At 34.3% G+C, this 23537-nt stretch overlaps 1 protein-coding gene across 5 annotated transcripts in view; it reads right to left on the bottom strand.

Annotated features, from left to right (window-relative positions):
- The window catches only part of LOC145667987 (uncharacterized), a 216756-nt gene that overhangs the window by 114210 nt on the left and 79009 nt on the right, over window positions 1-23537 (bottom strand). Inside the window, exon 3 of one of the 5 annotated variants that reach the window (XM_081735422.1) lies at window positions 14282-14789. The exons of the other annotated variants lie outside the window; for them this stretch is intronic. Coding sequence (XP_081591548.1) covers window positions 14727-14789 — 63 coding nt within the window. The 3' untranslated portion in view covers window positions 14282-14726. Of the gene's footprint in view, window positions 1-14281; window positions 14790-23537 lie in introns of those variants that run through there. 5 annotated transcript variants of the gene reach the window in all.

The following is a 23537-nucleotide window of genomic DNA, read 5'->3' as shown; positions in this document are numbered from 1 at the left end:
TATTTTGGAATTTTTGTTAAACTTGACAAAACTCCCTTTGGTTCTATACAAATCCACTTGGAGAACAGTTATGGAAACTTACAGTACAACTATTTGCAATATTTCATACTATCGATAAGAAATGAAATTTCAGTAGAGTAGAAACTATGTGCTTTTAAAATGTTAGAAATGAATTATAGCATTAATTTCCAGTAATAATTGTAAACTTTTGTAATTTTATTCTGTAGGTAAATAGGATTTTAATTTCAATTCTTTTACGATAAAAAAATATTTTGTGAAATGTAATAGGTATTTAGAAGGAGCCTTCTTTGCGAATTTCTCAATATTGATCTATGGAGCTAAAGAATATGTTTAGTGCTGTATTTCAAATCCAAAATATAGTTCGCTACAACATTTTGAAATAATAGTAATTACTTAATCTCTTAATGAATAGAAGTTCTGAATTTAAGGTTGCTTATTATTAATTAACATATTAAAAATACACTAACACACATACACACATATATATTATATATGTGTATACGTTTGGTATGTATGCTGATAGAAAAACCACAAAACTAGATACGTATGCACAAAAGAAAATATTCTGGCGATACAAGTGGTTGATGGAGAAATGATTCCAACAAATTCTTTCAAATTGGAAGCATTTCATATAGCCTATCAAAGGAATAAAAAAAATACACTGGTACTGATCAGTCTTTGAGAAAGAGGAAATTCGCTGACTCCTTTTTTACAACTGCTTGAAGTTCGAAAGTGTTATTATTCCTCTTATTTACCTACACTTTTAATATTCCCGCGCAAATAGCAACTTGCATGTCCTCTCGTGTCTCTTCACTCCTTTCATTTTTGTATCTTCATTCTCACAGAAATATTAATCCCATTGGGTAGAAAAGCATGATTAAGTAAGCAAACTCATCACCATCAACGTATTTCAGAATCAGACTTTGACTGTTTCTGATTTTGAAAACGCTCTTGAGTACATTATAAATCATAATTACTTAGCACCTTATATATATATCACATCGTCATTAAAAGTCGTATACAGCAATAACTTTCTTTAAGTACTAACATGTAAGACTTCCCAAGTGTAACACTCCGATTTTGATAAAATTTGGCAGGTAGATATTACATATGAAATAAATGAATTCGTATTTTCTTTCTACGGAAAAAGTTTTAGGGTGCAGAAGCCCCAACCCAAAATTTTGAAAGTTGGCTCTCGGAAAGCAAGAAGAAGTCGACCGAAGTAAATGAAATTATGCATAGATACCGTAAAATTAAAACGAAGGAATTCGTATTTTCTTTAAAAAAAAAAAAAAAAAAAAAAAAAAAAAAAAAAAAACAGGTGGATGGGGCACAGACCTTTCCAAACCTTTGATTACGAAATATCAAAAGAGCGAATAAGTATATATTAGAAGTGCCTAAAGGATAAGAATTACTACAACACTTTGTGTTGGGACAATAGGCAAAAAAATAAGGGAACACGTGTTTTTAGTTTCTGCGGAAAAATAGTGTTGGGCCAAGGCCCCTCCGAAGAAAGTAAATATTACAGCAGAAGCTCATGAAGGAGTGGACCGAAGCGAATGAAATTGTGTGTAGATATTGTATATGTAAAATAAAACAACTCGTGTTTCCCAAGTGTCCCGTACTGATTTGTATCAAATTTGCACATCAACAGTAAACAGCAAATAAATCCACACGTGTTTTTATTTATGGGAAAAACACTGTAAGGGTTAAAGGCGCACCCCGAAATACTATAAAATACGCTATATGTAGAAAAAACTAGTGTGAAAATAGTGAAATTTTACCAATTGATAGATGACCTAAAAAGTAGGAATCAATACAGTGAATTTCTAGTCTTTTCAAAGTTCAAGTTTAAAGACTGAAGTTAGCGCCCCCTAACTACTTGCGAAAGACGTATTGCCTTTTTTTACAAATACAAGATCTATGTATAATTTCATTCGCTTCGGTCCACTCCTTCCTGCGCTTCTGATTTATTATGTACCTTTTTAGGAGAGGACCTTGGCATCCACACAGTTTTTCCGCACAAACTACAAAACACGGGTTAGCTTATTTTTGTGTATAGTTTCTTAACACACTTTCGTTGTGATTCTCTATGTAATTTAGGCACTTTGAAAGTATACTCATTAGCGCTTTTCATATTTCGTAATCAAATATTTGGAAGGGTCTTTGCCCGATCCATTTATTTCTTTGTTTCAGAAAAATACGAAACAAGTATTCCCTTATTTTACATCTATTAGGTGAAATATCTGTGCACAATTTCATTCACTTCGGTCCACTTCATACTGCGTTCGGGCGTCAACTTTCGAAATATTGGGTAGGGGCTTTGGTCCCCAATAATTGTTTCTACGCAGAAAATTAAAAAAAAAAAACAAAAACACGTATTCGTGTATTTTATGTGTAAAATCTAACTGCCAAATTTTATCAAAATCGGAGTGTTACAGTTGTATCAAATTGTATCAAAACCGACAACAACATTGATTTAATAGGGCGTCAATACTTTTTTTAATCATTTCTAGCACTTTTTCTTTCTTTTTGCTAGCCATCAGCGCCCGGGACGACCGCCCCGCGCGTCCCCTTCTACCTACGGCTCTGCGGGAAACGGATCCGAGATTTAAGGAAACTAGTATAAAACGATTGGCAATTTTCTTATAAATGGATATAAAACATTTTTAAACTTCTGCCAGTAACTTTCGGCTTTTATTAAGTGGCCTAAAGACGCCCAACACTGCTTGTAAAAGTATTTGACATCCCACACGATCAATATGTATGATAATAGTTGAAACAACGTATTATAATAATTATTTGTAGATAGTCACATGTATTCTATGTACAATCTAAAAAGCATTGTTACTTTTTCTTATCGTCTTGTATATTACTATATAAAATATTCTGTAAGTTTTTTCAGTTACTTTTTAATCATTGTTTGATCCCTTCATTCAAGTTGTTTCTTCTAGCTTCCGAAACCGTGAGAAATCTCTGTATCTGCAAACAGAACAAAGTACATGCACGAGCCAATTGTGAGCACAGCTGCCAACTGCGAAATGAGAATTTCCGGTGGTCCAGCGCGCCTTGATGTATATAGAACCGTCTCGTCTCCAATATAAAGAATTCTTACATTTATCATTTTCTAAAAATAAATGAAATAAAATACAGTTGAAAAATTAATGTTATACGAATTACTCCTTTCTTTTTTAGGTGCAGAATTTTCAGAAACTGTGAGAAACATGTTCAGTTATTTTTAATGATTAGTTTATATGCCTAGTTTCATCTTCCTTACCTCAGGGATTAACAAGATACACTATCCTATTTACGCCCCTAAGGTTCCATATTTCCAAGAATGCTTCTTTATGCCTTGCTTTCGTCAAAAAGAGTATTTTTGCTAATTATAGCATTATGGCTTGGTCGATAATGAGTAACTCACTTATATTTTTATATACAGTATAGATTATTAATATTATTGTTATTATTTTTGTTGTTATTATTGTGATGATTTGAGAATACATTGCTGCAACTAAAATTGCAGAAACGGTCAAAGACATGCGCGAATGATGTAAGCGTGAAGTATGTAGGGTTTAAGAATGTGGGCGCTTGTTAAAAATGTTGGAGCAATTGCCCTAGAGGATCCCAAAACTTTAATTTAGAAAACACAGCGTCTTGTATCATTTCCTATTTTATAACACTACAACGAATAATTTATAAGGACATTGTACTTCTGTTAAATTACCTCGCTCAACAGTACTAAATGATCACCGAAGGCTAACATGAAATGGAGGATTCATACAACTAGATTCGCTTCTTCTTGAGTTAACTAAACATTAAGTATAATACCGAAGTACCATCATAGATAGAGTGAGACTGTAGAAAAAATGAACCTTTCCTCTAACAGTTAAAAGAATAACAGAACATGGACGCGATAATAATAATAATAATAATAATAATAATAATAATAATAATAATAATAATAATAATAATAATAATAATAATAGACCAAGATAGCTGCTGCGACTAAGTTACTGCGCACGATAGCTCTTGAAAGAAAGCAATTTTTTATTTATTTATTTTCTTTTTTTCTTCTTTTTTTGCAAACTATGGGTAGAGTAATTATTTCGGAGGAGCTAGTTAATTGAAGTGATCCATAAACCGAAAGTAGTAGAAATCAACCATTTTCAAGTTTTAACGTTGGCCACTATAAAACAAAAACGGTTTTCGGCAATCGATTAAGCATTCCAAGAATACTTTTCATCTCCTTTCCTTACCAACCGAAAGTGGTAGAAATAAACCATTTCCGGTTTTAAGTTGAACACTATAAAGCAAAATCGATAAATAGTAACAAGCGGCTTTCTGTAATGGCAAATCCTTTAGATTCAATCTGGCAAGAGATTACCGAGAAATAAATTACCACACGCAAATCAAGCCCAAAACTTGGCCAAGCTTGGCCAGCAAATGTAGTGATATTAATCAGGTTGAGGGCTGCCCACCACCGAATTTTGTTCCGATTCGGCCAATAGTTATAAAGAAAAGGCTGCTGGCTAATTAAGTAGTTATTGAGAAATAAGGTATGAAATACAAGTCGCGTCCACCCTATTCTTTGCCGAGTTTGACCACAGAATATACCAGTACTTATTCCTTAGGGAATGGGCTAGTAGCTCACAAAATTTAGTAAACATCCGGCTAGTATTTAACTTAGAAATAAACTCTAGTAAAACCCGTAAAGAGGATGACGTAATATGTTCTCAATTAATACGGATACCGAAATTTGTATCATATTTCTTTCACATCTGGTATTAATAGAGAGATTACTGTCGAAATGGAATACACTCTTGCAAGACTTAATGAATTACATAAAATAGCTTCTAGCTCTCCAATTTATAACAATCAATTTATAACCGGAAGTGATTGATATATGCCACTTCTGCTTTTAGTATAAAGGTTAGAGTCGAGATAGAACATATTCTTGGGACATTAAATGATTATAGAAAACCGCTTCTCCTTATCTGTTTTCTTTTCTAATCTATTGCGATAAACACTCAAACCGGAAGTAGTTGGATTTTGCTACTTCCGGTTTGGAGCTTAAGAGAGATAATAACTTACCTGTTTCCACAACGTTAAATTGATTCCATAAAACTGCTTCTCCCTATATCTTATGGTTTATGCTCTATGTAAATGAAATTGAAACCGGAAGTTATAGGTGATTTCCACACTTCCTTTTTACTAGGGTGTTAAGTACGAAGATGAAAGTTACTCCTGGAACGCTTTATCGATTGCCGAAAACTGCTTCTTACTATCTATTATCGTTTTCGCTCTATAGTGATCAACGTTGAAACAGGAAATGGCTTAATTCGGTTACTTTCAGAATTTACTATCTTGTTAAATGTGAAGAAGGTTGTCCTTGAAAAATTTAATTGATCGCCAAAAACATCTCGTTATTTATTATCGTTTTTGCACTATAGTAATGAATGTTAAATCCGGAAATGACTCATTTCTACCATTTCCAGTTCTACTAGAATGTTAAGAATAAGATGAGAGATTCCCTTGAAACGTATAATCGATTGCCGAGAAACGCTTTTCGCTATCCATTATCGTTTTTGTTTTATATTCATCAACGTTAAAACCTGAAATAACTCATTTCTACCATTTTGTTTGTCGAATCACTTCTATTAATGAACTCTCTCGAGAAAATCACACTATCTACTTATTGCAAATAAATAAATAAATAAATAAATAAATAAATAAATAAATAAAATAAAATAAAAATATAAAAAAATAGAAAATTTGCATCCTTTCAAATATTATCGTTCAAAGTAACGGATGTATGTATGTACGTACGTACTAACATTACGATATTACAAGTTCCACTACGTGATCCTAATAATAATAAAATCTTAAAGAGGATCATGTTATATTTTCTGTAGTGGTTTGGGAACCAGAAGCTCTAGTATATTTATTTCACTTCCGATCTGAGTACAGGGATCACTGCCGAGATGGAATATACACTTGGAGCACTTAATGAATTATCTAAAAAAAGCCTTCTCGCTATCCATTCTATAACGCTCAATGTTATAACTGTAGAAGCGATAGATTTCTACCACTTCAAGTTTTAGTAGAAAGATTAGAATCGAGATAGAACATATTTTTGGAACAATTAATTGATTTCAGAAAACCTCTTCTAGCTATTTAATATCGTTTTAATCTGTTGTAATCAACACTAAAATGCAAAGTAGTTGAGTTTTGCTACTTCCGACTTGATTAGAAAATTAAGAGAGAAGACGATATTTATTCCCACAACGCTATATTAATTCCTAAAACAGCTAATTCCTATCCCACTATGTAGATTAATTTGAAGAAAGAAGTCATAGTTAGGTTAATTTCTATCTCTTCCGGTTTTACCAGGATGTTAAGGATGAAACTGAAAGTTATCCTTGATACTCTATATCGATTGCCGAAAACTGCTTCTTACTATTTATTACCATTTCCGCTCTATAGTGATCAACGTTAAAATCGGAAATGACCCATTTCTACCACTTTCAGTTGGCGAATCACCTCCATTAAGAAACTTCCTCGAGAGGAATCACTTTACTTATTTATTGCAAAAAGCAGAATTTAAAAAAATCGCATTCGTCCAAAGTTATCGTGTGAAGTAACGGCAGCAGGTATGTACGAACTAATATCGATAAGTTCCACTACGCGATCCCAATTAATGCTTCATATACTCCCGCCACACACACACTAGCATATGTACACACGGAAGTATACGTGGTATTATCCACACGCTTACGCCGGAAAGTAGAAACACACACCCACAGACAGGGAGAGAGAGAGAAAGAGAGAGAGAGAGAGGGAGGGAGGGAGAGAGAGAAAGTGATCTTGTTGTACCTTTATACTGAATGCACCATTACTCACAAAATCAATTAAAAAGGAAAAATGGAAAAAGTTGTAAATGAAACTTTCAAAGACTGGTACCACTGTTGCGTGTAACACATGAAATTGTTCAATAATGATTGATTATTAATATGATGTATATGGGTTTCTTAATGGTAGTATAACTAAATGCCTTTAAATTGACTACAAAATAAAAAGTGAAATTTATTTCTCAAATTTTGTAAAATCGAAGTCGTTGGGCATTATGGGAACAGTCTACAATTACAATATACGCAAAAAAATATTAATATACATCACGTTTTCCAGTGGGTGCAAGAAAGCTTCGAATAGTTTTTGGTTTCATAATCAGTAGCGGATGTAAATATATATATAGACGCACACACACACACACACACAGAGAGAGAGAGAGAGAGAGAGAGAGAAAGGTGCCTCGCTCCCTTCTCCCTTCTCGCACCTGTTCTGCGTCGGAGGTAAGCCATGCCTCTTTGTAAAACGTATTGACCAGTCTAACCTAAGCACAAGCATCCCAGTACTCAAAATAGAAATCGTGGTCGAGAGGTTTAAGGCATGTAATAATTGTATTTTTAATGATCATGAGTACGGGTTCGATCCCCTCCACTTCCATTTTTTTAACTTTTTGCAGCTACGTCGGAGCCATCAATTTTTATTCTTTGCTAATTGCAAATGGCATTTACATTCGAAATAAGAGGAATTTTGGTGGCATTTGTTCGGATATTCTTCTCTTTCGAAATGAATACAAGAATAAAAGCAATACGCAAAGGCAAAGAGTATTATCAGTACTAAACATTACCAATAATAATTGGTACGAAAGATTAAATACGACCTCTTTTACCATCTCTCATGAATTGTATGCATTATTAACAAAAATTTTTAAAAATCTTCTTGCAGGGAATTCGAACTGACGTCCTTTGCATTTGTAAGCCAGCACCTTAACCACTACACCAAGATCATTGCTTGGTAAACGTTTCGTTGTCAGCGTATTTACTGGTATTTGTATTGTATGTTCCCACTTCGACAATTTTTAATCTTTTTTGTCCGTTTAGCAGCTGTTTCTGGACTCTCTTTCGCTGTCGTCCTTTATTTACACTATGCACTATTCGTATTCACAGGAAACTTATATTTAAAAGAAATGATATTCTTAGCAAAATGCAGAAGTACTTTAGTGTGAGAGAAAAAAGGAATGAAATCTCTAATTTCTAGTTCTATTAGTCTTGTAGTTCTCAGTCCGTGGCAAAAGTACTGATAGGAATATGGACAATGAATAATGATTATATTGTAGAACATTCCACTTTAATATCACAGGAATTTCATCTTCCGGTTTGCTCCATTGCAAAAAATTATAGAGTATATTATTATACTATGTAAAGTATGTGTACTGTTGCAGACACGTAACGAGGATTTCGTAATTGGGGGGTCCGTGACAAGAAATAATGTAGTTATCAGACCAGGTCTCTATCATTTTAAACCATTTTAGTGGCAACATATATTGGTTCGATTAGCCAGGATTTCGTACTGGTGGGGGATGCTGGGCGTGACATGAAATACTGTGGTTATCACACCAGGTGCTCGATCAATCTACTCTGTTTTACTGGCAACACTTATTGGACAATAAAATGAGGATATGTTAATAAGTATTTTAATAACAAACTATGTAGGAACCTCGAGTAAAAGAATTTTAAAACAACTATTGAAAAATATTTTACAATATCTACGTTAAATGCCGGATCTATGAACCGCAAAACCTCGCGGTGCGATGGCCCGGACCGTTATGGGCCCGAGGATTTTTAAAGGTTCCCTACATCTTCCCTGTAAATACTACTTTTTAAAACACTTGAAAGAGAATGATATTTTCCCAATAGTTCAATTATTTTAACCAAGTAATGAGCTACCAGGACTAAGAACGACGCACGAGATGTCTCTTACTTTCGAGGGTTTAAAAATAAGCTTATCCGTGCATTGTTCCTCTTGCAAGAGTTGAAACACTGTTGGTGTGCAGGCGCAATTCGTTTAGTAGCGCTCTCGTCAGTTTCCTCTGTTTGGTGCAGTGTCTATTGTGCTTTTTATCTATTGTAATTTTTACATGTAAGAAATCCAACTGTATCCGGACTTGCAACCTTAGTGTTATGTAATTTCGACAAATTGAGATTGTCTCTAAAACAATTCAGAGGGCAGGGATTTGATGATGCAGCTGTGATGAGTGGTGCTTACTCAGGTGTTCAGAAGAGACTTCAAGAAATTGAGGAACGAGCTATATATATTCACTCCACGGTACACCTTGCCTCAAAAAGGTTGAGCGCATTCTTCATTGTTATTTTGAGGCAAAAATTTTTTAAGTCCAACCTCGGGTATCTTCGGGAAAAAGTAAACCAGGTTCTAACCCCCAAGCCAATTATAGAAATCGGGAAAAATTTTGCAGATGTGTTTCACTTCTTTTAAATATAATGAGTGGTATTCAGAGAGAATTCGTTAATCGTGGTATAGTCACTGACTAATTAGTAGCATACTAACGCTTTACAAAAGAAGATGCACTTTTTGGTATTCAGAGTCTACTTTGAGGACAACTAAAAAGATGATTTGCGTATGATTAACTTATATAACCCCAATGCATCGGGTGAGAAAAATAAATGTGGCAACTACGGAAAAGTAGATCAGCGCATGCGTATTCTGTAAAAATGAAAATAAATGAAATACGAAATGTTGTGTCGCACGCTAAATCGTGGGTAAAAGATTAGCCTCTGCTCTAGATTAATTAGGCACATGTGAATAACTTCGTCAAATATTACGTCCTAATCAGAGACTCTGAATACAATTCTGATAACCATCCGTTAGTCAACCCCATAGTATGGCTTTAATCAGACTTCAAAACGACTCTGCATAAGGCCCAATAAGACTTGTTACAAAGTGTAGAAAAAAAGCAATTTAAATATACAAAATTTCGAAACCTAGTATTAATGTCAGCATATTCTTGTTTGTCATTTAGCTCTCCTTACGTAAAAAAATTTAGATACATAAAGGAATCTTTCCATATATAAAAGAATGCTCTAAGTTAAGACATAGAACATAATTCTCGCCTGAGTACTAAAATAAGTCAAAGTAGAAAAAAACAGCGTTTGCAGTGCATATGAATATCATTGTCTTGAGTGCCCATTCGTTATACATATCTATGTGCATGTTAAGAGGAGTGCGTGTGTTAGCTCTGTGGTAAGCCGTTGGATTTCAAATCGTAAGGTGAGTTCGATTCCCATCTAAGTCAATGATTGTTTTATGAATTTTTTTCCAATGCATGAATAATTATATTAAAAATTGGATTAAAACACATCAGTTTTATATATATATATATATATATATATATATATAACATTAAGTAATTTTAAAGTTTAATAATTTTGTCGGCGCTGTGACTCTGAAACCCAACGTCGTAGAGATCAGTAGGCTGTTACTCTGCCACCTCAGAAGTACATTTTACAAGTATGAATTTCTAAGGTAGAACTTAGGGGTTGGAAACACAACTTGGATTTGGAGGGTTGAATCATAAATAGTTGACCGTAGCGATAATTAGAAAGAAGCCAACACTAACCCGTAAACAATTGTCATACCTTACGGTAGTATGAACTTCTTTCCCGTCTCGTTTTCACTTTTCCTAACTTAGAGTCTCACGAAAGAGGCTTTTCAAGTAACATACATTTTGTTCTAGCAGCTCATAGCACACAGTCAGTTAAGTTGGGGTTGATTTCATACAAAGTTAGAAACTACCGCTTGTATTTCACACCAAGTAAACCTCTTGAAGTTTTCATGTAATTTTCCATTTTCCTTCATTGTAATAAAATCACTTGTTAGAAACTTTCTCTTTGCTTCAACCAATATAGATCCACAAGCTAATCACAAATGCAACTGAAGTTATAAGAACTTGGTTTTAGAAATACCTGGTACGAATCTCGGTGTATGCCCTCATCTGAGATTCATGGTCCCTAAAAGTGACTTGTCTTATATTTCCGAAGTAGCGGGCACAAAATGACGTCTGCCTTCCTAGGCTTAAATGCAAGTTTCCTATTTCCGAACTTGATTGCTAGGTGGAAGAGATGGAAAAGCTTTCACTAAAACGCAAGATCGGTATAGGAGAGGGTTTACTAGAAAATTCTGTTCTAAGCGAAATAGTATGCAGACCTCCGGCTTCATATTGTATGGTTTCTATCACACGTTGAAGTGAGACACAGAACATGACACAGCCTCATCAACACACACTCACGTTTACAAGGGAACACACACATACACAACGCACATAACAGACTTGGGTGGGTTTACGCCATGTTCCTACGGACAATATATATATATATATATATATATATATATATATATATATATATATATATATATATATATATATATAGAGAGAGAGAGAGAGAGAGAGAGAGATACATTGAGTGAAACTTCCCTCACGTGTACTTACGCCGGGAGCTAAAGAAAACACTCTATATAAACAGAATACACTTTTAATTCCACTGCATTAATAATTGGACACGGATCTGGTAGTGATTTTCTGGGTCATGCATTATCAAATTTTTCGCATTTCTTACTTGTCACATTGTTTCCTTTCTTATCAGTTGTAAACTACTAAAGTATTATATTTAAAAAAAAATAAAGTTGTAAGAATGGAGTGGATCTACAAAAACATTGGAGATGAAAAATGTTATTTCTACTTAAGCTTGAATAATTATCAGTACACCACACTAAATCCGCTGAATTAGATTTTTACTTTTTAACATATATGCATGTTTTCGAGCAATATCGCTTTGCTTCGGGTATTAAGGGAAGAGTTTCTTCTCCTCTTATGTTCCCGCCCGAAATCATACATGTATTAATATGTGCTTGGATAAAATATATACACGTTTCAAATCAAGAAATAGGTAAACAGTTTACGGGGTTATGAGGAGCTATCAAGAAAGCAGAATTTCGAAAAGTAACCTTTAACCGATTTTCGTAATCATATTTATCCAGGAAAAGCAAATTGTACAGGGTGCGGCACGTAAAACCGGCCCGTAAAGTGAACACATAAAATGAAATGTAATGTATTGAATATGATTAACTACAACACATAAATGAAATGTAATGTATTGAATATGACTACTCACCTTCACAGCAGCCTTCACAGCAGGTGCTGAAAGTGTCCTCCGCCCACTTCAACACACATGTGAGCACGATTGAGGAGATTCATATATACCCTTGTAAGTTCTTGTGTTGTAATGCTATTAGTGACATCCTGGATCCTGGTCTTGAGTTCTTCAATTTACGTACCCAGACAGGTGGAACCACACCTCGTCACTCATTATGAGCATTAGTGGATCCAAGAAACCACTGGCAACATTGCTCAACAGCCATGAACAGAAATGCACCCTCTTCTGTAGGTCAGGCTCCTTCAGTTCTTGCACAACATTTATCCGGTACGGTTTTAACTTCAGTCCCCTTAAAACACGTCAGCAACTTCTCTCACTCGCATGAACCTGTTGACTCAATCTCCTGGTTGACTTTCGAGGACTTCTTGTCATTATCTCCTCCACCTGCATCTTTAATTCAGGTGTGCAGACAGATGGTCGTCTGTTCCTGGGTGCATTTTGAACCGATCCTGTACGCCGCCATTTTTCAATCAATTCCTGAATGGTGCTTTTTGCTGGCACAGAATGTCCTGGAAATTTCTCCCGAAACAAATTCTTTGTTTTCACAAAAGATCCAGTGAGAATGAACCCTTCAACAATGGCAACACGCTCGGGTATCGAATACGGCATTATCACACACTGACACTCACCCAGCTTAACACAACGAGGCCTTTTTCTCAACTGGTTTCGACAAGTTTCACTGGCTGCGGCTGCACGTGACTGCTGCAGGTCACGTAAGTCGATCCGACCTCGACACGCCATCTCTTGGTAGGAAGGTAGATTATTTAAGTGTTGCCAAAAACACAATATACCAGAATATTACGATGGGCCGGTTTTACGTGCCGCACCCTGTACATATAAGGTATATATTGATAATTTTGTATATATTTAATTACAAATGCTTACCCAAACTTACTTAATTATAAAATCCGCTCTGTTACGTTCGATTTTAAGTCTCTCTTGTGATATATCACTTTCAATTAAATTTCTTGCCAATATTGAAACGGTTTTTTTATGTATCTGTAAACGCTTCGTTTCTTAACTCCTTCCACTACAATTTTATATCTGAATGTTAATAATTGACGTATAAATTATAAAAGTGTATTGTAGATATTTTATCATTATATAACTTTCAAAACATCAATACAGTAACCCTACGTGATTCTACAATAGTTTAAATTTTATGACGAGTGTGACTCGTTATTGTGGGACTTGGCACCGGGAGGCTCTGATGCGCTAGACTTGTCATTTCAGTGCAAGCGGTTAAATGTGGTTTGTTTTTAAGGCCTTTTGCCTGCATGCGTTACGGGTGTACAAAATTTTCGACTTTCAAAAATTTCATTGTCTCAAGACAGGGAACTTGTATCAGATAAAATATGTATTTTATAATTCAATTTTAAAGTAATCCCTTCCTTCCACTCTTAATTTATATAAACTTTCTAAACTCTATGTGTTAACACTATGCAGCCCATTTTGGTTTCGATCGACCTTTCCCCAGCTGTAGGCACATGTGATACAGCTCATATAGCTCAGAGAATTGGATTTTGGTTGTATGTTTTCCTCAATTCTGGCCAGATATATTTATACTGTTTTATCTTTTGCTGCTACATGTGAACTGTAAATTGCTGCACTTTTGGTAAATAGAATGCTTTCTATTTTTATGTTAGCATGAGGCGTACATGACGTATTTGTTGTGCATTTCAACATGTGCGTTACCAAGGTTGGCCTTTGAATAAAATCTTCTCTGTTCTCTTGGTACAAAGTTTTTCTTCTGTCTGTACTAAGTATCATGCTAAATATGACAACTCAAGGGATTCTGCTTCAATCTTACTACGTGCAAAGGCTTTGAACTGTATGTTCTAAAATGTGTGTTGGCAAACTTTTAATTTAGGATGAATGTTACAATATCTTATTCAATTAGGATGAATGTTACAATCTTTTTTGTCAGGAAAATCTGTCTTACTAATTTATTAGTATTTCTGTCCGATGTTGTGGACAGCATCTCAGAATCTTCTCAACTCGACATTTTGTATTTGGACCTGTCTAAGGCTTTCGATTCTCTTCCACACTATCTTCTTCTATACAAACTCAGTTCTAGATTCAATATACATGGTAAATTACTTAGTCGTCTAGAAATATATCTTAGTAATAGGATTAGTTTCAGTTTCAAGTTACTTTTCTGACTTTATTCCAGTAATTTCTGGAGTTCCTCAAGGCAGTGTTCTGGGTCAACTTCTATTTGTATTATACATGGATGATCAGCCTTCTTCGTTTACAAACAGCTCTACCAATATTCTATTTGTTGATGATTGCAAACTCTAAAGAAAAGTTAAATCAGAGTACGATGATCTTGCTATCCACCGTGATGCTTGTATTCTTCTCAACCGGTGTAACTCTTGGAAACAGTTTAAACATCGAAAAATGTGCTTCTCTTACGATTACTCTAAAAAAAAGGACCTATAAACCCCACCTACAAAATTGGTCATCACAACATAAGTCCTGTCACCTCTTTCAGGGATCGTGATGTTACTATTGACAGTAAGCTTACTTTTGCGGATCATATAAGCACAATATCTTATACTGCTATGAGGAAACTAGAACTCCTTTATCTCTTCACTGACATAAAAAATCCTAATTCCTTAAGCTTGTCCTATGTCATATGTTGCTCCCACTATTGAGTACGGTTCTCCTATCTGGTTTATGGTCTGCCCTACTCGTCTGAAAAAAATAAAGTCTGTAATTAATATCTTTTTAGTTATTGTATCGTATTGAGTACCTCACCTCCAAACACTTTCGAAAAATGACGTTTTAACATTTCTCAATATCAAATCTCCCCTAGTTAGAAACAATTTCTGACCTAATATTTTTGCATAAAATTGTAAATCGCCATATATCGTGTGAACAGTTATTAAGTCAGATCAATTTTCGCGTACCCGCTAGAACAACACGGTCTAGTGATCTTTTCTACACGCGAGCTCTGAGAGAATAATATTGTCCAAAGGTTACTTCTTAACCGAATTGTTATCACGTATAATCAGTTACCAGAAACTGTAGACGTTTTTCTCAAATGAGCATACCTTCATATCATCTATAAATGAACTATCTTTGTAATGTTGCCATTGTACTGCACTGTCTTGATTTTAAATTATTCTATTGTTATGTTACACAAGTGTTTAAAATGTTTCAGTGTAAAATTGGCTGTATCTGAAACCTATTATAAATAAATAAATAAATATCTGAACTTAGACTATATCTTTTTCCATACACTATGCATGTCTGGGGTTACGTTTATACATATCGATATAGCTTTTGCCAAGTGAATTTTTAATAAATCAGTTTGGACAGTTTCGATCACTTAAAGTTTTATACATGTACGTGTGAACCTAAGTGTTACTAAAATGGAAATCCAAACTTTTCAAACTTTTGACACGTGTGAGACCTTTCAACTCTATGCATTTTCACCTATATGTGCTGCTAAGTCTGACTTCTTAGTAAATTCGTTTTCACAATCTTGGCACATTTGTGAGGCTGTTCACCTGTATATGTGACTTGTTTACCAGAACAGTGTTTCCCGGAAAACCTTTCGATACTCTTGGCAATAATGAGGTTTTAGCTGCATGTAGGAGCATGCAAGAGCTCGAAAAAAAACGGCTTTTTTGAAAAAAAAACTCGGTTTTTTCTGCTTCGCTTTTTTGCTTGGAAAATTTTGGGCTGTTTTCAAAATTTTGCTTTAATTTAATAAAGCAGACTTTGTTTCTCTTCTCTACAGCACAATAACTCATTTTATTAGTGGTTGATGTAGATAATAATATAGAACCTCTAAAATAAACCATGAATTTCGAAAAGATTTTTTTAAAATTCTTAACATATTTACGTTATGAATTCCAAAGGATTAACCAATATATATACTGTATATATATATATATATATATATATACTGTATATATATATATATATATATATATATATATATATATATATATATATATATATATAATAATTTTTTTAATTCTTATACACAAAAATAAGTACTTTTTAAAAAAAGATACACAAATAACTATCTAATTTGTATGTAGTATTATTACTTCAAAATATTACACACCCTCGTTTTGAAACAAAAAATAAAACATGAGAGAAATACATTTACATGACAATCTTAAAAGCTGCCAATCAAGAGCTTAGTTTCGGGTGGTCCTGTACATTCTTGAAATTTTTACGTTTTAAATTTCATATACATATGAATATTCGAACAATTTTTTCATTCATTGATCACATACGTAATAATGTTACCACCTATCAGAAGCTTGGAATCTGCAAAATCGGTAAAATTCTGAATTCTATAGGTATAATTTACTGACTGTTCCTTAAGCTTGTTCAGGATCGGAAAAGTACAAAATTTTCTGTTAATGGATCATATGCGTAATAGACTGTTCGTCTGATCGTGCGGTTTCCTAGACTTAGAACCACCATCATGGTTTACCTGAAGGTTTCTGAATTTTTAACGACAGGAATTCAGCATATCATTACGAAACTTTAAAAAAAAAATCCTATGGAATACATTTAAGAAGAGTGGAAAGAATCAATCACTGTTCCAATTCACAAGAAAGGCGACAAAACTGAATATAATAATTATCGAGGCATTTCTCTTAACATTCTATTAACAAGATTGATTCCATATGCAGATGTAATTATTGGAGATTATCAGTGTGGATTTTGGAAAATCGATCAACTATCGACCAGATATTTACTATTCGATAAATGCTCGAAAAGAAATGGGAATATATTACCTAGTACATCAGCTGTTTATTGGTTTAAAAAAGGCTTTCGACTCGGATAGGAGGGAAATATTGTACAACATTCTTACAGAATTCGGAATACCGAAAAATCTAGTTAGATTAATTAAAATGTGTTTAAATGAATCCCAAAGTAAAGTCCGAGCAGAAAAATTCTTGTCCATGAGCTTCCACGTCGAGAATGGCCTGAAATAGGAAGATGCGTTATCGCCATTATTGTTCAGCTTTGTTCCGGAGTATGCTATAAGGAAAATTAAAGATAGCAACGAGGCCCTAGAGCTGAATTGTATTCACCAGGTTACGGCGTATGCTGATGATGTAAATTTGGGATGATAGGAGAACAATAGAAAGAATTGCAGAGTCCTTGTTAAACGCTTAGGTTTAGAAGTAAATGCAGAGAAAAACTAAATACACTGAAGTTCACTGGGATCGTAATATGGCAAATTATGTATGCGTTAAAATATCAAATAATACTTTCGACAAAGTGGATACTTTCAAATATCTGGGATCAATTTCACCAGACCAAAATTATATCCACAAAGAAATTAAATGTCGACTAAAATCAGGAAATTTGTGTTATTATTCAGTTCAAAGTATTTTGTAGTCGCGAATTCTATAGAGGAATTTAAAGCTTAAAATTATAAAACGATAATCATGGCTGTTGTGTTTTATGGTTATAAAACATGGTCGCTTGAGGGAAGAACGCAGACTGAAAGTATTTGAAAATAAAATCCTGAGATGAATATTCGGATCCAAGAGGAACGGGAATGAGGGAAACTTCATAACGAAAAACTGCATAATTTATACGGTTTACCAAACATCGTTACGGTCATCAAGTATAGGAGGCTCAGGTGGGCAGGTCATGCAGTCAGAATGGAAGAAGGTAGGAACGCTTTCAAAGTTTTAACTGGAAATCCAATCGGAAAACGTCCATTAGGCGCAGATGGGAGGATACTATTAAAAATGATCTCGCAGAAATAGGAATACAAAGTAAAAACTGTATCCAGTTGGCTAAGGATTGAAGTCAGTGGAGAGCTTTTGTGAACGGGACATTGAACTTTCGGATTCCATAGGCCATAGAGAGAGAGAATGTATTTAAGTTAAGCACAACTGCATAACAACCATGAGTGAGTGGGAGTGAGAGCTTTTGCGCTTCTATAGGGAAGTCCGGGATTCAACCCTGCATTCGATCATTTTGACAAAAGTTTTTCTTGATTGTATCTGTGAATGTAGAGATAATGCGTGTACTGTGAGTTCTGGCCAACTTCCTTTCTTATCGTTTTTAAATTGTTGTTATTACTAATTACTAGCAGTGACGGATTTGCGAAGGAGGTTAGGGTGGGGATGTTTTACAGGTGAAGTTAGTACCCCGAAATTACAGAATTTCTTAAACAAACGAAATATTTGTTATGCCTTTACTCATAAACTTTAAGCTCTTCTCAAATAAAAATTAGGTATTTTTAGAAAAACTAGACATTAATAAGAAAAACCCCTCCCAAAATACTTTCTAAATCCGCCACTGATTATCATTATTAAATGATCTTCAAGGTTGTATCCGGAAGCATATTGCTGAATATACAAACAAAACGAAATATTAGTTATGCTTGTACTCATAAACTCCCAAATAAAAATTAGGAAATTTTAGAAAAAGAAACATTAAAGAGAGAAACACCTGTCAAAATACTTTTCTGAATCCGGTACTGATTATTTGTATAAAATGGTATTCAAGTTTATATCCGGAAGGTTATTGCTAAATCACTGCACAGCTACGCTATAACAAGAATTTGGAAGTACGCTTTGACAGATATACTGACAAACGTACGCTCTGACGGATATATTGAAAAAGAAAATTTAACTTATGTGCTAGAAGCTGGAGTAGGCCTACTAATCTCTAGGAAATGAAACACACATGACTAAAAAGAAATGATGTACAAAAGAAAAATGTCGATAACTGAGAAGTTAAAATAAAGTTAAATATCTTCTACAGCTGCTCTCAGATACTACGTACTATATGTTCACTTTAATTTATAACATGTGTTCCATCCATCATGATGCTGAATTCCAAAGTTAAATATAGCATTTAGGTCATGAAATCTTATTTAACTTTAGAGTTATTTAAAGCTATTTAAATAGAAAAATCATGAAAATGAAAAAAGCCAAAATTTCCAAAATTCTCGTTTTTTTCCAAAAACAGCCGGCTTTTTATGTGCAAAAAACCATCGATTCAAAAAAGCCGGCTTTTTTGCATCTCTATGTAGGAATATGTGTTTTACGGAATATTTTCTAATGACTCCCTTTTGACAATATTTGCGCCCGTGAGCTCATCACCTCTATGTGTCAACATGTGTCTTGTCGAACTATAACTATCAGTGAATCCTCTTCCATACTCTTGGGACCTTTTGACTTTTTTCCACCTATATGTATTAACATGTTGCCAAATTTGAACTTTGAATAAATTTCTTTCCAAATTTTTGGCTCCTGTGGTGTTTCTGATGTGTATGTATTAACATGTGTTATACCAAATTTTCAAGACGAGTAAGTCCGTCTCCTCATTCGTGGAACGTTTAAGTTTTTTCACCTGTATTAACCTCTGTGGTTTCAAATTTGAACTTGGAGTAAATTTTTACCACGTCCTTAGCAGCTATGGGCTTTTCTCTAGTATGTAATAACATGTGTGCTGCCAAACATGAACTATAAGTAAACCTCTATCCACACTGTGGGCACGTGTGAGATTTTCACCTATATATATTAACATGTGTTTTCAAAATTTAAACAATGTGGAAATCCCTTTCAACATTCTTGTCCATGTGGTGGTTTTCATTAGTATGTATTAACATGTGTGCTGCGAGACTTGAACTCTGAGTAAATCCCTTTCCACATTCCTGGTATCTGTGGGACTTTTAACCTGTATGTATTAACAGGTGTATTGCAAAAGTTGAACTATCAGTAAACGTCTTTCCACACTGTTGGCACATATAGTGATTTTCGTCTGTATGTATTAAGACGTGTCTTGCCAAATATCGACGTTGAGTAAACCTCTATCCGCTTTCGTTGCACGTGTAGCTTTTTCACCCTTATTTATTAACTTCTGACTTGTCAAACTAGAACTAGGAGTAATTCTCTTTTCACATTGTTGGCATTGGTTTTTGACCTCTATGTATCAAAAGGTGTCTTATCAAATTTCCACGTTCAATAAATGCCCTTCCACATTCTTGGCACGTGTAGGATTTTTGACCCGTATGTGTTATTGTGTGTTTTGCCAGATCTGAATTCTTAGTAAATCCCTTTCCACATTCTAGGCATCTCTGGGGATTTTCACCGGTATGTATTAACATGTGTCTTGCCAAACTTGAACTCTGAGTAAACCTCTTTCCATACTCTTGGCAACTGTGGGATTTTTCACCCGTATGTATTAACATGCGTCGCCAAATTTCCACGTCCAGTAAATCCCTTTCCGCATTCTTGGCTCCTCTGAGATTTTTCATTCCAATGTATTTACTTGTGTGCTGCCCAGTGATGGGATTTTTACCGGTAAATATTTTTTGGGTATTTACCCTGGGTAAATACCCAGATATTACCCTAATAGGGTAAATATAAGGGTTTTTTCCTTTTCAATCACATATGTGATACTTCTATATACTTGTAGTAGATTAGAAATGATTTTAATCGTTTATATATATATATATATATATATATATATATATATATATATATATTTGGAAAATAATTAAGATATAACTTAGGTATTCAGTTACTAATTAGCCATTAAATGAAAACATCAGTTACAAATTAGCCATTAAATGAAAGCAAATCAACTAGGAACTTTCGATACCTTTAATTGTAGTAAATTATAGTTCTCTTTAGAATTAATTACAAAGGAACATAAGTAGTGTTGTAAACAGAAATAAAACCGTTCGTATTTTTTTCAGAAATGTATGTTTTTTTAGAAAAAAACATTGCCTCTCGTTTTTTATTCTAAATTTCGTTTTTTTTTTTTCAAATAGTCTTTTGGAATGCATCTTACGTCTATTTAAGTATGAAATATTTTTATGTAGGTGTAATCACTGGAAAATGCAACATAAATTAAACGCTAGATACTGATACGCTACAAATATTTTACAATTTATTTGACTAGCATACCTACGAACAATTCGGCTTCAGCAGTTTTCATCAATTTTAAGTAAGAAATAAAGGAGAAATGAAATTTTATTCTTTCGTGAAAGCAGGCCTCTAATAAGTACGAAAATAATGTCAAAATAACATTATAAAATTCAAATAACTTGTCTAAAGGTAAAAACTAATACTAATTTGCCAAATAGTATTTTTCTAAATATCATATATGAATTATTTGTCTAGTAAATATATATTATATGAAGAGCCGGCTCTACCATATATGTAACACGTGCATTTGCAAGGAGCAGCAAGTTTGGAGGATCCGGAAAAATCTGTCATAAGAATAATATTTAAAATAAATATTTCTTGTTGGAAGCAGGCTTCATAATGATGGTAGTTACATTTACTAAGTTGACCTGTTAGAATACTACGTTCATAAATTATGTTTAGGTTGCATTAGTTTAAGGTCACATGGACAATGCTAAGGCAAATGGTCGAATAAATCAGAGCACAAATTACTTGATTGTTGTCAAATGCAAGAATTCAATTCTCGAATAGTAGCGAATATCTGTTCCATTTAGTAAGTTATCACAGTATTGATATGACAACTAATCTGGTTTTTGTCAGAAACAAGTTCCTTATCATTGAAGATAGAAATAAGTTTTTAAAGAAATGTTAACAGATGTAGAAGAAAAATTAAGAAATAAAGAGAAAAGAGCTAGTTGCACTGTAATTCCAAACTGATACATTGAGATTGAAGCTCGATATTGAATTCTGTAAAAACGATTACCATCTCTCCTCTGCAGGTGTGTTTGCTTTATCTTTCACTAACATAATAGATTATATTTAAAGAAAAAAACAGACACAACGGGAATGCATTTTTAGTAAGTACCGTATTTAAGCCTTTCTGAGTGCGAGTGCATTTTTCTCCCTTCCCTTCCTTGTTCATACTGGAAAAGCATACTTAAAATCATGACTTTTAAGATTTGTTCTTTCTGGAGAAAGGGGGAGGCGGCAAATTATGCCATTGCACGGGGCGACAAATTGCCTAGGGCAGGCCCTGATATGTATATACAAGACATGAATATAGGATGACACAATTTGAAGTAATGCAGGGTGTTTTAAAATTAATATTAGGGTTTTGAAACTTTGTAGTATTTATTACAATTAACTTACAATTATAAATATTATATCAAACGAAAGATCATACTCAAACAGTTTTGCACGCATGCATGTACATGCATTGTTTCTTCTGTCTCCGTTAGAAAGAGCAACTAGCAAAGATGGAGACTAGATAGCAGAAAGCTTTTTGTGTTTTAATAAAAACTGAATCTGTACAGTGCAACCGTCTGTGTGAAGAATAGTAAGGAGACGCTTGCAACTACGTCCTTATTGTTTGCAGTTACTACAGGTCTAAGGCCTACAAACTACGGTTTACGAGCCGATTTCGCAAGTGAAATATTGCTGCATAACAATGAAGATTTTCTGGATCGTGTCGTCTTCAGTGATAATTGACATTTCACTTAAGAGTTAATGTGAAAACTAATAATGTTTGCATTTGGCCGTCAGCAAATCCTCAGGAGACGGTACAGTTGAAACGAGACTTCCCTAAATTAAATGTTTTGTGCATATGGCGGGAAGTTTATGGGCCTTTCTCGTCTATCGAGGGGGTCGCGGTGGCTCAGTGGTAGAGCGTTCATCTCTGGTGCTTGGGGTCCCGGGTTCGATTCCAGCCCCCGCCAAGTAAACTTTGTGGTGGACAAACAACGTGTGAGTGGGTTTTCTCGGGTTCTCCCGCTTCCTCCCACTTTCTTCGTTCCCCCATTTCATTCATTACTCATCATCACCGTCTCCTTTAGCCTAACCGGCATAATCGTGGGACGTAAGACTTAAAGATTTCATTTCATTTTTTTCGTCTATCGACTAGATGTGTGACGTATGACGAATGAAGCTCACATCGAACACTCGTAGCAAATGCAGTTTGAGGTGCTCTTTTACTTAATGCATTGTTTATAATTGTACGTAAAATGTAATAAGTACTACAAAGACTTAAAACCCCGAAATTCATTTTGAAACACCCTGCATTTCTCACCAACAGTGTTGGAACTAAGATGTAAAAAGGAGAGAAAATTTTCCTTATAAAGTTATTGTTTATAACAACGATATTATTATTAGTCGAGACTATAACTACAACAACAACACGAGTTACTAGTCAAAAAAATGTAATCAAATGTACACTCGGTGGCCCAAATGACCAAAATGGTACACACGGGTGTGTCATTTTTTTAATCCGCTCTTATGTGGACACTAATTTAAGATATCGGGATATTATTCTTGCCAAATATGGTTGGACCATAGTTTATCATATTAATTTCTTTTTCTTGTGGTGTCGAATTTCCTTCTCAAATTTCACCCGTCAAAAATTCGTGAATTTTTGAATTTCGAATTTCCTTTACTTCTTTTTTCCCTGTAGCTTCCTTCGTTGTAGAAAAACCTCATTAAGACTTCCCAGGTAGATATCTTGGAGAGATACCTAACTGTTGACATCAATTGGATGGGC

Source organism: Thermobia domestica, chromosome 13, assembly GCF_964235325.1.
Source record: "Thermobia domestica chromosome 13, izTheDome1.hap1.1, whole genome shotgun sequence".
NCBI lineage: Eukaryota > Metazoa > Arthropoda > Insecta > Zygentoma > Lepismatidae > Thermobia > Thermobia domestica.
This window is presented reverse-complemented; position numbering and strand designations above follow the sequence as displayed.